This window comes from Tripterygium wilfordii, chromosome 4, assembly GCF_013401445.1.
Source record: "Tripterygium wilfordii isolate XIE 37 chromosome 4, ASM1340144v1, whole genome shotgun sequence".
Lineage (NCBI taxonomy): Eukaryota > Viridiplantae > Streptophyta > Magnoliopsida > Celastrales > Celastraceae > Tripterygium > Tripterygium wilfordii.
This window is the reverse complement of record NC_052235.1, coordinates 4496782-4508806: the sequence shown is the minus strand read 5'-3', so window position 1 is coordinate 4508806 and position 12025 is coordinate 4496782. Positions and strand designations below refer to the sequence as shown.

The following is a 12025-nucleotide window of genomic DNA, read 5'->3' as shown; positions in this document are numbered from 1 at the left end:
TGAAGTGAATGAAGCCAAGATTACTGCGCCTATTAGGAACAAAACAGTGCATTTTCCCAACCCCTTTTTGTCCTCTTCCTCTCTAATTTTACCTTTTTTATTTCTAGTTGACTACATTACACAAAATAATTTAAATTTCATTTGGTATAAAATCTAGTTTTAGACATTGAGAATCTTACAACACCCTATGAACTCCTCGTGGGCAGTAGTACTATGTAAATCTACAAAAGTTATCCTAGGATTCACATGTTTATTCCTAATCTATTTGATCCCAGCATGTGCAATTTATGCCATCATTTTTTTTTGATTGAGAAAATCATTGAAATTTCTCCATTTATCTACTATCTGCCACATAAATATTGGATTATTATGACATGCCAAATTAATGTAGAAACAATGAAGGTATCTATAAATTTATTTTAATTCATTTTTGCTTAATCTGAATTACAATTTTTAACTTCGTGCAAGTTTTTTGAAGTTAAATTGGCCATTCAAATCAACAAATTTCAAAACATATATATATATATATATATATCCCCTTTAAAAAGAACTTCATTTAATTGTAATATAATGTTATCGTTTTATTAATTTAATACAATATCCCAAGAATGCACAAAGTTTGAAAGAGTTCTCCCCCCTCTTTCTCATCTCAAGTTGTTGCTTTGGGCAGCGGGTAACCTGACCGGACTTTATCAATCCCTAATCACAAATCCATATAACGATGTACTAACATTTCGCATACATAGTGAAATCTCTCTCTCTTCCTTGTCACCCCCTGCTAGGGTTTTGATGAGGGCTTTTCTCTCTCTCATATGTTGTTACTTCTGTTGATCCTTCTGTCATTCCGTGAAATACAAGGTAAGCTGTTCTTATTCTCTTGTGTCCTCTCTCTGTTAAAGATGGCTTTGGTTTCGATCTTCCTTGAAAAATTCAATATTGGAGTATTCAACGGTACTTAAGGCTTCATTTTTGGTTGGGTTTGGTTTCTTATTGAGAAACGTCTTCTGAGTGTTCTGTATTCGACAGTGATAAGCCATCCATTTCAAGAATCAGCAAAGTTTGATCCCAAAAGGGTTTGTTTCTACAACTTTTTCAGTCAATTTGGGCACCTTTAAAGTAGTGTTGGTCTCTGCTAGTTCGAATACTGTCTAGTTAATTAGTTTGTTCTGTAGCAAAAGAGACTTCTGATCTCTGCTAAGGATGGTGGCTTTGAGTTTCTGTTGAGAAACCGTATCTGGGTTTTGAATATTTTTCTGTTGGGTTTGGCCTTTTCTAGAGAAATTTCATCTGGGTTTTGTGTGTTCATCAATCAGTAGTCCTAAATCCCCATATCTACCACTGGGTTTTTGTTTCTGGAAGCAAGAAAGGTTGGGGGTTTTGTTACGTTGCTATTACTTTGACAGTCAAATTAGCTGCTTTAAAGTTGTTCATTTGGTTTGTCCCCTCTAAGATGGCTCCATCTGGGAGAAGAAGACCAAGAGCCTGTAGAAAACCAAGAGAGAAGCAGTTCCTGCAACTGAGAAACAATAGTCAACGGGAAACAATGTCAAACGTTGATGATAGCTTTGATTCTGATGGTGCTGCTGTTGATGATGTTTGTTCTACACCAAAAGCTGAAAGGTTTAGGATACCGGAAATCGACACCTGTCCGCCGGCCCCAAAGAAGCAGAGAGTGATGACCAATTGCTCATCCTTGCAGAGGACTCCAATTGCTTTCTTTGCTCCACCAGATATAGAGTTATTCTTCTTCTTTGCACTAGGAAATGTCTCTGTTTGAATTTCCTTCCATCTTTTGGTGTTTTTTTTTTTTTTTGCTTGATATGATGATTGAAATATAGGGTGTGATAGATTTTTAGATTTGTTGAAGGAGTGATTTTAGGAAGCTTGACCTTCATGATATTTTCTTCTTCAAATTTTGATGATTTTAGTTTGAAGTTTTTGAAAATTATGTAGGGTATACTAATCATCACTGAGTTTAATTAGAGATGGGGGTGCTTCTCCAACTAAATTTAAGGCATTAATTAAATGCCTACTTTAATCTTCTTTTAATGCCTTTTTGGTTTAATGTATTGTTGACTTTAATGTAATGGTGGGTGTGCATTAGTTTGAGCATTATGAATTAATGTGATGATTTTAGCTTGCAATGCATAACTCTTCTTTTACTAAACCCTTCTTTTTTGCTCCTTATTTGTAGCCTTTGGTGTGGCTAATACTAATGATTAAGATCAACTTAATTGATAATTAAAACCAATAATCAGAAGAAAACAAGTAAGACCCACCAACCATCTATGCACCTCATCTCCTTAATTTACACATCTTTTGAAGCCTAAAAGGTTTTCTGCAAAAAAGTTTTCCAAGTTGCACCATTCTCTCCCTACTTTGGCTTTGCTAATTTGCTCCTGGGAAGCCTTTTGAGTGGAAGTAGCGAAAACACAAATGCATAAAAATAATACAAAAAGAAAGTAATGAAAAGGAAAGTGTAGGATTAAGGTGTCAGACTGAGACTGTAAATGTGGTCTGGGTGTCTGAGCAGAAGAAAAGCATCAAGAAGAGAATCCAATGAAAGACTCGTGCGGGTTGTCATCATTTGTCATACACACACACAGAGTTTAGAGAATCTCGAGAATTTTGTCATCATTATTTTCAACCCTAGCCTTCTTCACCGGTCTCTTCTTCTTCCTCTCATAATAAGTCATACACAACCCATGCATGCACATTCATTACATGTTGAAACTTTCTGCCTCAATTATTTATACACGTAATTATCCTATACATATATACATATATGTATATATATTCGTGACCTATATGTATGCAATAATTTACATATTGGGATTTCCTTGATACTCAGAGCTTTTATCTTAAAAAAAATTTATGTCAATTATACATGGAATGTTTTTATGTAAGTTCCTTTTATTATTGTTAAATATATGTGTATGTAGAGGTTATAGTTGCACTCATTGTAAAAGTAACAAATATTAAACATTTTTTTAACCAATAATGATATTATACAAGTTTATGATCCTTTCAATATTCGTATGGGTTTAAACTCATATCGTTAAGCCCTCGAACACATAATTTTTTCACCTGATTGAATAAGTTAAGGTAAAGTCCAACGCATGGTAACAAAGATGTTATTCTAGTGGAATTGAATTTAGAAACTTCTGAATTCACACAGTTTTGTCCCAAATAAATGTGTTGTAGTTGATAAAAAAATCATTTCATGTCCAAAATTGTTATTTTTATGTGAAGCCAAAGTAGAGCTTCCTCAACTTTCTTTTTTGTTGTAGCAGTTGTCTAGTTGATGCATATACACATATGCCCCACAATATACATTAATGGACGTACAGCCCATAAAAAGAACAAATAATCACTGGAAAGCTTCTGCTTTGAATACACATTTAATCTTCATCCATGGAAGATACCTTTTCTGAATATATTATATATATAATTATAGAAGGAATATGTGAAGGATAGTCACATTCATTATAGGAGGCCCTTCTCTTTTACAGTCATGACTCATGTGGATCCCTCCTTTTGTTGGTCATGATGATCATACATATTTTCATATGTTCATACACAAAGTTATTATTACTAAACTTCATGTCACAATTTTAATCGATAAGAATGATTAGGAACATCTTTGATTAATCTTTTTGACCATGCAATTGCAAGTTGCAACCATGCATGTGTTAGTTAATTATTCATCTACTGGTGGTCGTACAAGCATCCATTGATCATGTTGATTGTTGGGTTTTTTTTCCCTCGTGATAGAGTTACAGGGGTGTAATATGGTGATCAGAAATTCAATTTTTGAAAACAACATATATCTTCACATGATCATCGAATAATGTCTTGTTCTTTATGGCCTTCTTAAGTTGTCTGATTTGGCATAACACATAAAATCTGTATTATGTGCTATAATCAAGACGATGCTCGTGCATGCTTGTGTTCTTATCTACAATCTTGGTATCGCTCTCAGACTTGCATGTTCCAGTGCTAGTGCGCCTGTTCCTGCGCTTGCTATTTTCTGTCCTCTTCATAAACTTTGTAAAGAAATAACAAATTGTAACTACATCCTTCTTCAAAAACCTTCCACCACCTCTCTTCGTCATCACAAACATCAACCTCCTCCTCTATAGCCTAGACGTACGCATATCATTGAACGCGTCTCGTTCTTGGCCTTTGGGAGAATATACTCATTTATCAATTCCTAGCCTCCTGAGTTGGAACAGATCGATACACTAGAGGGAGCACATCATTTGTAGTCTTCCATATAGGTATGTACTTGAGAAAAGTCTTAAGAGAAATTGTACTTAATAGCTAGCAAGTAACCATGAGAACAATGTGTTTATGTATTTATACATACCAACTAATCCAAATTATATTGGGATTATGACATATTTTAATACTAATCCGGAGTATGTTGGGGGAGTGAATATTCATAAGATAATCTTTTACTAGATATATCTGTTTTAGATTTTTTGGATAAAATAAAATATTAATATTGCCATGCATGTTAACTACAGCTTGCAAGTTAAAACTCTCATGCGGTTTGATTTGGCCCAGCACCATGAACTCGACCTCGCGATTGGACTTCTATAGATGGGCCCAAATACAATAAGCCCAAACTTTATCTGAATACCAAACTCCCTCTCCGGCCCAAAATAGGGACCCTCATAAAAGAGCTACAAGACTGACGTTGTTGCAGCACAGAATGAAAATGATGGTCTTCCTTTCGAGAAATTTTGTCATGGTCCTGTACACCATATTCTACGTTAATATGGTGCAACGATTCAATAGGACATAATCAATTCACGGTCTTAGTGTATTTTTCAAATTTGAATTATAAAATATTTATCTATATTCTCAAATTATCTACACATTGTCACCAATCACCCTTGAATTTATACAATCTAATTAATTTCGGTATACCACACCTGCGTATAATGTGATGCGATAGGATTGAATAATTACTCATTTCTTTTCATAAATTTAATAACTTATTTTTTGAATTGTTATGAATGGACTGTGAAAGGCAAGTCTTACCATCTTTTATTATTATAGTTAGTTACCCAGTCGGAGAAAAATAAAAAATGACGTTCGTGAGTGTGACATGTGGATTGTTTGGGTGCCTTGCTTGCGTGGTCCCCACTTTGGGGCCACGCGTTCTTCGAATCCTACTCGTCAAGTGCATCTCACGTGGGCCTTATCAAGGCCCCCTGATAAGCACGCCCCGGAAGCGATGTGTTTACATACATCGCTGGACTTTTTTTAAAAGGTAGTTTTTAATATTAAAGTTTTATTTCTTATTAGTGTTAAGATTATGAATTTTATTGTGATTAACATAAAATACTCTAATTGATATATTTTGTGCTTGCATAAACATTATTTATGTTTAATAGTGACACAAAAAAATAAACAATCTCCATAGATACGATACAAATAGCTCAAAAACCTATCTCAATAATTATTTTTAGCGAGAGTGCGACAAATTATGATCTAGATGATCATTTCCAAATTAAATATTTCGATAATAAAAAATTATTATGTTAGCTAAAATGCATTTAAATCCTAGGAATAGAGTTTAATAAATTAGACTTGAAAAAAATTTATCTAAAATTTTAGTAGTATTTTAGTTAAGAATAATGCTTGTAACCTAGAGGAGATTACTCCTATTTTATCCCGGATTAATGTGAAGGATTGGTTAATAAGCGGCGTTCGCATCAATTGCCTGGGTTAACGAGAGCCAAGAATTTTCGCACACGTGTCGGGATATAACTGGTGGTAGACAGACGGCTATCAAGTGTCAACAGGCGGTGTTGCTATCATAAACCAACTCTCATAGTAAAAATAGGCAACCCTCTCTTAGTACTGGTATAACTGGAATTCGCGGAGAAATAAGATTGACTCTAGTTTGATCGCCTCGATACGCGAACAAGAAGACCGAAAACCCCAAGATTTAGGATTTCCGTATATTTTTCTATACTCTTGCACGAAACCAGTAAGTTTTTCTGATCTGTTATACGATTCTTTGAATGGATTCGAATTCCTCTCTTTCAAGTTTGGGTTTGTTTGGCTTTGCATGTCTTATTGTCTGATTTCTAGGGTTTCTAGAGTTGAAATTCTTGTTAGAATTCTTTATGTATTCAGTTAAAATGGTTACTTCTGTTCCTTCGGTTGTTAATTTTGAGGGTAATTTGTGTTTTGGGAAAACTGCGGGAAAGTATTGAAATTTGAAATTCGGGTGTGGCTTCTAAGTTGGGATTTCGCGAGCATTCCGTACGTTTCAGAGAAATTGAATTGAAGACGGTGACGATGCTTGTTTTTCCTGCCCCTATAGAGAGAATTTAAACATTCAGTGGGGTTGTCTTGTTGGTTTAGAAGAATTCCAGCGTCTTGGTACGGAATTCGAAGATACAGTCTATGCATGCATTATTTATTTTCTTTTTCATGGTCTCTTTGGTTGTGAAATATGTAAGAGTAAGGGAGAAACGAATTTTGATACCTGATATTCATTCCCATTTGAGTTGGTCGAGTTGCGCAGCTTAACAATTGGACAAGGTAACTCAATAGATCAGAAATTTGACATTATTTGGTTGTTCTGAAGGACAGGAAAGAAAAGAAAACTCTCAGCAAATAAGGCATGTGAGAAGATTGTGTGATAAGAAGGGATGTTGAATACTTAGCTTTAATTTGGGATTTAGGATGTTGAAAAAAAGAATGTACAATGCTCACTATTGAGAAGTCGAGTTCTAGAACTTATGCTTTGTGACAACATAGAAGTCTAATTAATGAGTATCTACATTTTTGGTTTTCGTTTATTTTGTTATTGAAACCATATACCATGTTAATATAGAGTTGTACTTGAGAGGATGTTGTTGATGTTAATTTTCCGATGGATTTACAATGAGAATACAGTTTTTGTTTCTTGTGTCACTCAATGATATGCAAACTTCTATACAATCTAATCCACTATCCTGTTTTATATGTGTTAGCTTTTAGTTTGCTGATTTACAACTTTGCATTTGGATGCAGAAAAGGTATGACAGAATAATAAATTTCTCAGAAGCTTATATTTCATTATTTTGAGAACTTTTTGTTCCCAAATGTTTGTCTTTTGATTCAAAACCAATGGGAAAAAAGAATAAAGAAAAGCTACATCCTGTTCATCTTTTTGTTTTTCTGGGATTAAAGTGGCACTTTTATACTAATAAGAGCCTTTGTGTTTTTGTTCCCTTTATTTTCTTTGTCTTTTCATCCGTGTGATAGAGCATTGGTGGAGGGGTTTCCATCTGATTGAAATTCCGGAATTTTTAGGAAAGGATTTTTATTTTTTCTTTCGTAAAAAGAAGGAATAATTTCTCTTTCAGATTTTTTTTCTCCCTTACTAGGTAGGGAGTGGATGATGCATTTGCACCATTTTGCCCCCTTCTTTCGCAAATTCTTTCCGAAAGCCTCTGGTATGAATGCTTTGTTTGCTTGTCTTCCTGAAGTTTTATTCTGAATATTTACGCTCACTCCAAATTACTTTGTTTAAACGGCAGGGGGTCCAGCGATTGGCTGTTGTTTGAGCAACTTCAGGGATGCAATCAAAGTCAAATGAAAATCATGGAGCACCTGACCCAGACGGCATACCATCTAACACAATGTATGCTGAACCCTGGTGGCGAGGTATTGGTTATAATTCCAGCAACCCAGCTGTGACCCAGGGGAATCCATCAAACTCATCTTCTCAGGGGGGGCAAAATGGCTCAGAGTCAGATGACGATCACTCACTGTCTGATGGAGGGCAAAATAGGGAAGGAAATGATGCTAGAAAAGAAAGGCGAGCTACTGCATCTTCACGATCAGGTACTTCAAACTGTTTTTGTAAATGTCATTTAATCAAGTAAAGCTTGACTATGGATCCTTAAAGTTATTATATGTCAAATGGCTTGAAAATTTATCGGTATAAATGTATAATCAATAATGGTTTTTTTCCAGCTAAAGGAGAACAAGTTGTTGATTGCCATGCTAGTGAATATTTAATTCTTTAATTTCAGCAGCGAATTATGGACAAGGGGACCAAAATCTGCAGTGTGTTGCGTCAATTACGCCAATGATGCAGGATGAGTCTATTGTTCAACCTACACAGCTTGAACTTGTTGGTCACTCGATTGTATGTTATTTCCCCCTTTTATTATAATACTGGGAGTTTGGCATGATAAAGACAATAACCTTTACTCCAAAGTCGGGAAAATTGGAACTTGTGTTTACATTATTTGGTGGAGGGATTCATAGTTTGTTGCAACCCTTTTGTAGGCATGCGCGTCAAATCCATACCAAGATTCATATTATGGTGGGATGATGACTTATGGGCATCAACCTTTGGTATGCTAACTAAGCCTGGTCTTGACATCAAAATCTGCACATACTTTTTTTTGTGGGATAGATTATTGACTTACTTGCCTGCCTTCACTTGTAATTCTCTTTCCTTATTCAAACCATTGCTCCGGGAAAGAAATTAACTTGTAGTCACGATTGATCTGTGGCTATATAAGTTTTCCATTCTTACAGGAGAACATGTGGCCCAGTGGTTGGGTTGCAGCCTTGCAGGGGTGTAACCTAGAGGTCACAAGTTCAATTTTTGAAAATAGTCTCTCTGCATATTATGGGGTGGTAAGGTCTGCGTAAATCTTGCCGTCCTTGACCCTGCCCATTGTGGGAGCCTTACACATGTGTTGTTTACCTTTTTTACCATGGGTTTTCGGTTTTTGCATGTTACATTTGGATGTGGGATTTATAGAGTACTTTCTTTACGTTTGTTTTTTGAGAATAATGAGCGAGATGAAATGTCATTATCTAAATGGCTTGTTATTTTGATTGAAAAGATTTTTAATTTTCAGATGTGGAAATAGGTATGATTTTAAATATTGTTAGTTTTTCCTTTGTTTTATAATGAAAGCATCTGCTTGTATTACTATTCAACTTTCAGTTGCCAGTTGTTCTGGATTTCAGTTTCCTTTCATTTAAATATTTGTGAACAAATAGATAGGCAGCAAGAGTGTGGGCGAATGAGGAGCAATTTGCCCTGAATCCTGGGCAATGGAAGATAGGTTCATGTTTGTGGGTTGGGTTGGACTTTTCTTTCTGTCTCAGTCCCCAACCAACGTACCACTGGTTGGGATTTATGGCCATCAGGTGTCTCATAATTAATGAGAGGTCCGTGTGGAAATTTTGCATTTGATTGAGTTATGTTTAAGATTCTTTCAACGCTTTATAGGCGCGGCTTTGTTGACTTGAAGGGCAGCATTTTGATATGATATACAATAAATGTATTTCTTTGTCTTTGTATCTAATTCTGCTGCTCATACGTGGGTAATATGTACTTGCAAGAATAACATTTCAAGGTGGGTGTTTCATATTCTCTCATTCAGTTAAAAATTCTTCTGGCAGGCTGCAATCTCCTTTCCGATATTGTTTGAGGTTGGATGTGGTGGTGAGGATATCAGGGTTTTCGGTTTGTGTTGTGTCGACTGTATTATTTATTAAAATTTTCTTTTTCTGTCCGAGGAGATTCTAGTCAAGCAAAAAACTCGAAATGTCTTCCCCCTCTCTCACCCCCCTTTCCTTATTCTTAGTCGATTTTTGCCTGTTTTAAATAGGTGTTAGAATGTATTACTTAGTCGTGTTACAAAAAATCGATCAAAATAAGATATCTTTTGTATGATTTCTTTTACAAATAATGTTTAAGAAGCTATCAAGTTTAAAGGAATCTTCTTCCTTTGACGTAGTAATAGATTTTTCGACAGAATGGGTTTAACATTTTCTTATGCAGGTAGAAAAGAAGGCCTAGGTGAACCATCCATTGGGATAATGATTTAGCTGGGCCATAGACTGATTTCTGATAATGGACGAGTGGCTTTGTCACTTTAATTGTAGACATTGTTTAGGAATGCTGACTTTAAAAATGGCTAATTCTGGATTTTTCATCATGTGCAAAGGGTAAACTATCATTGATTTTCCTTGGTATTTTTTGCCTTACAATAATTATTGTGAAACCCCTTTCTCCCTCCAAAAGCAAAGAGATGTATAAAATGCTTTAAATGTGGGATTTTCTGGCTGATGAGTTAATCCTTTTAATGGCAGGGTTATACTCCTTTTGTTGGAATGCCTCATGCTAGAATGCCATTGCCACTGGAGATGGAACAAGAACCTGTTTATGTGAACGCAAAGCAGTATCAGGGGATTTTGAGGCGAAGAGAAGCACGTGCCAAGGCAGAGATTGAAAAGAAGCAGATAAAAAATAGAAAGGTGTGTAGAATGGTGTGCTTTCTAAGGTTTTGTGTGTGTGTGTGTCTGTGAGTGTGTTTGCATGTGTGTTTCTCTGTTTTTTTTTTCTTCAAATGAGGTACTGCATGCCTTTGGATCTCGCGGGTCTGTTAAGTTATGTGGGGTCTTTATTCTCCTCTTGCTGCTGATGTTTCCTGTTGCGGGCAACTGTGTGATCAAAAGTGTCAAATATTTACACAATTGTTATGAATTTTTCTTAAGCTGAAAGTTTTATCATTTCAGTCGATCTGAGTGATGTGATACATGTCTGACTTATGGTAACATAAACATTTTTGTCAATAAATTGTTATAAATCTGTGTTTTCATTTTATTCCTCTAGTTTTAGATCCATCTTTTGTTCCTCATGGTTTTTGTTCTAGACCTGTCAATAGGATAGGGAATGAAAAGAATCGTTTTGGCTTGTGGAACGTAGAGGTTATTGTAAGGGAATTACTCATTTATTGGTCAATTGTGTTTATGCTATGAATATGATCAAATTGTGGGTTGGATCCATGTTTAATGAATGAGAAATATATTTTTAAACGTTAATTTGATAAGCAGTTGTATCAACATAAATTACATGTAATCTAACTGTCTTCTGATGATATCTTTATGGTTTTGCCCATCCTCTATAGCCATATCTTCATGAATCTCGGCACCAGCACGCTATGAGAAGGGTGAGGGGCAGTGGAGGACGTTTTGCTAAGAAAACAAATGATGTTGCATCCAAGCATACAAATGGTGATGCCTCTGGTCCCACCTTCTCATCTCAGTCCTTGAGTTCTTCAGGTTCTGAGCCGTTGCCATCTGACTCCACTGAGATATGGAATTCATGTAATAGTCGGCAAGATCCCCGAGGGGCCCAAGGCCAGGACACATTTGACTCGCACAATTATGTAAATGGCAATGGCAACCACCAGAATCACAATGGGATTCAATCCATCCCACTTGGGAGAGGCGAAGGTAAAGACTATCTGGACCATCAACAGAGAAGCTACTCCTCAAACCGGACATTGCAGAGGCGTGGTTCAAATCGGTGAACAACACAGATGTGACGTGCACCAAGGCAGGGGATTAAAACCATCCAGTTAATAGATTAGTGAAGGATGAATCCTCTCTTAATTTGGTAAATCATATGCTGGCAAATTTTCGCCGGACGGCAAATCATTCTTGGCTGTTTTCAGACTTCTTGTGGCTTGGTTTGACATGGGCAAAGATGATGAATATACCGTGTGGCTTCTTTTGCCTGCAGGTTGCTAGATTTCGTCATCATTCTTCCCATTTGTTTCTTTGTACAGAGATACCTTTTCTTTAGTTGTTGTAACATTTAGAAACAGATTTTCGTGCTTGTGTTGGAACTTGTTCACGGTTTGATCCCAAGACTATTACGTCTGTAACTTGCTCTTTTAATCAAGTTTTGCTGGAGTGTGTGTAGTATTTCGGTGAGTAAATTGTATTGGATGCTACCTTCCCTATGCAAAACAGTACTTTTGACCCAAAGCTGTACCCTTTCAGTAAATTAATTCAGTTGGACATGGCTTTGGGCTCGGCTGGTCCAATCACTTCTAGCATGATCTCTTGAATATTACTTGCAACATAGTGAGCTGGCAACTCTTATGCAACAAGATCAGCCCAGGCTCCGTTTGGTACAGCGGAAAGATTGATTTTCAATGCTAACGGAAAAGTTGTGAAAAATATGCTAAGCTTAAAG

At 36.0% G+C, this 12025-nt stretch overlaps 1 protein-coding gene across 4 annotated transcripts; it reads left to right on the top strand.

Annotated features, from left to right (window-relative positions):
- Positions 1-5847: 5847 nt before the first annotated feature.
- On the top strand, positions 5848-11752 carry LOC119996785 (nuclear transcription factor Y subunit A-1-like). 4 transcript variants are annotated; one of them, XM_038843581.1, is made up of 7 exons: positions 5863-6004; positions 7374-7463; positions 7548-7854; positions 8046-8161; positions 8305-8373; positions 10132-10296; positions 10950-11752. In XM_038843581.1, exons 3-7 carry the CDS (start codon positions 7587-7589, stop codon positions 11352-11354), a joined length of 1023 nt encoding a protein of 340 aa, XP_038699509.1. In that variant the 5' UTR covers positions 5863-6004; positions 7374-7463; positions 7548-7586; the 3' UTR covers positions 11355-11752. The 4 variants fall into 4 exon arrangements, with proteins under 4 accessions (XP_038699508.1, XP_038699510.1, XP_038699509.1 ...); XM_038843580.1 differs by lacking the exon at positions 7374-7463 and having other exon boundaries at positions 5848-6004; XM_038843579.1 differs by having other exon boundaries at positions 6999-7854.
- Positions 11753-12025: the final 273 nt, after the last annotated feature.

Coding starts and splice junctions, on each gene's coding strand:
- LOC119996785 (XM_038843580.1), top strand. CDS start 7,587: ATGCAATCAAAGTCAAATGAAAATCATGGAGCACCTGACCCAGACGGC. Junction 8,162..8,304: donor AACTTGTTGGTCACTCGATT/GTATGTTATTTC, acceptor ACCCTTTTGTAG/GCATGCGCGTCAAATCCATA. Junction 8,374..10,131: donor CTTATGGGCATCAACCTTTG/GTATGCTAACTA, acceptor TTTTAATGGCAG/GGTTATACTCCTTTTGTTGG.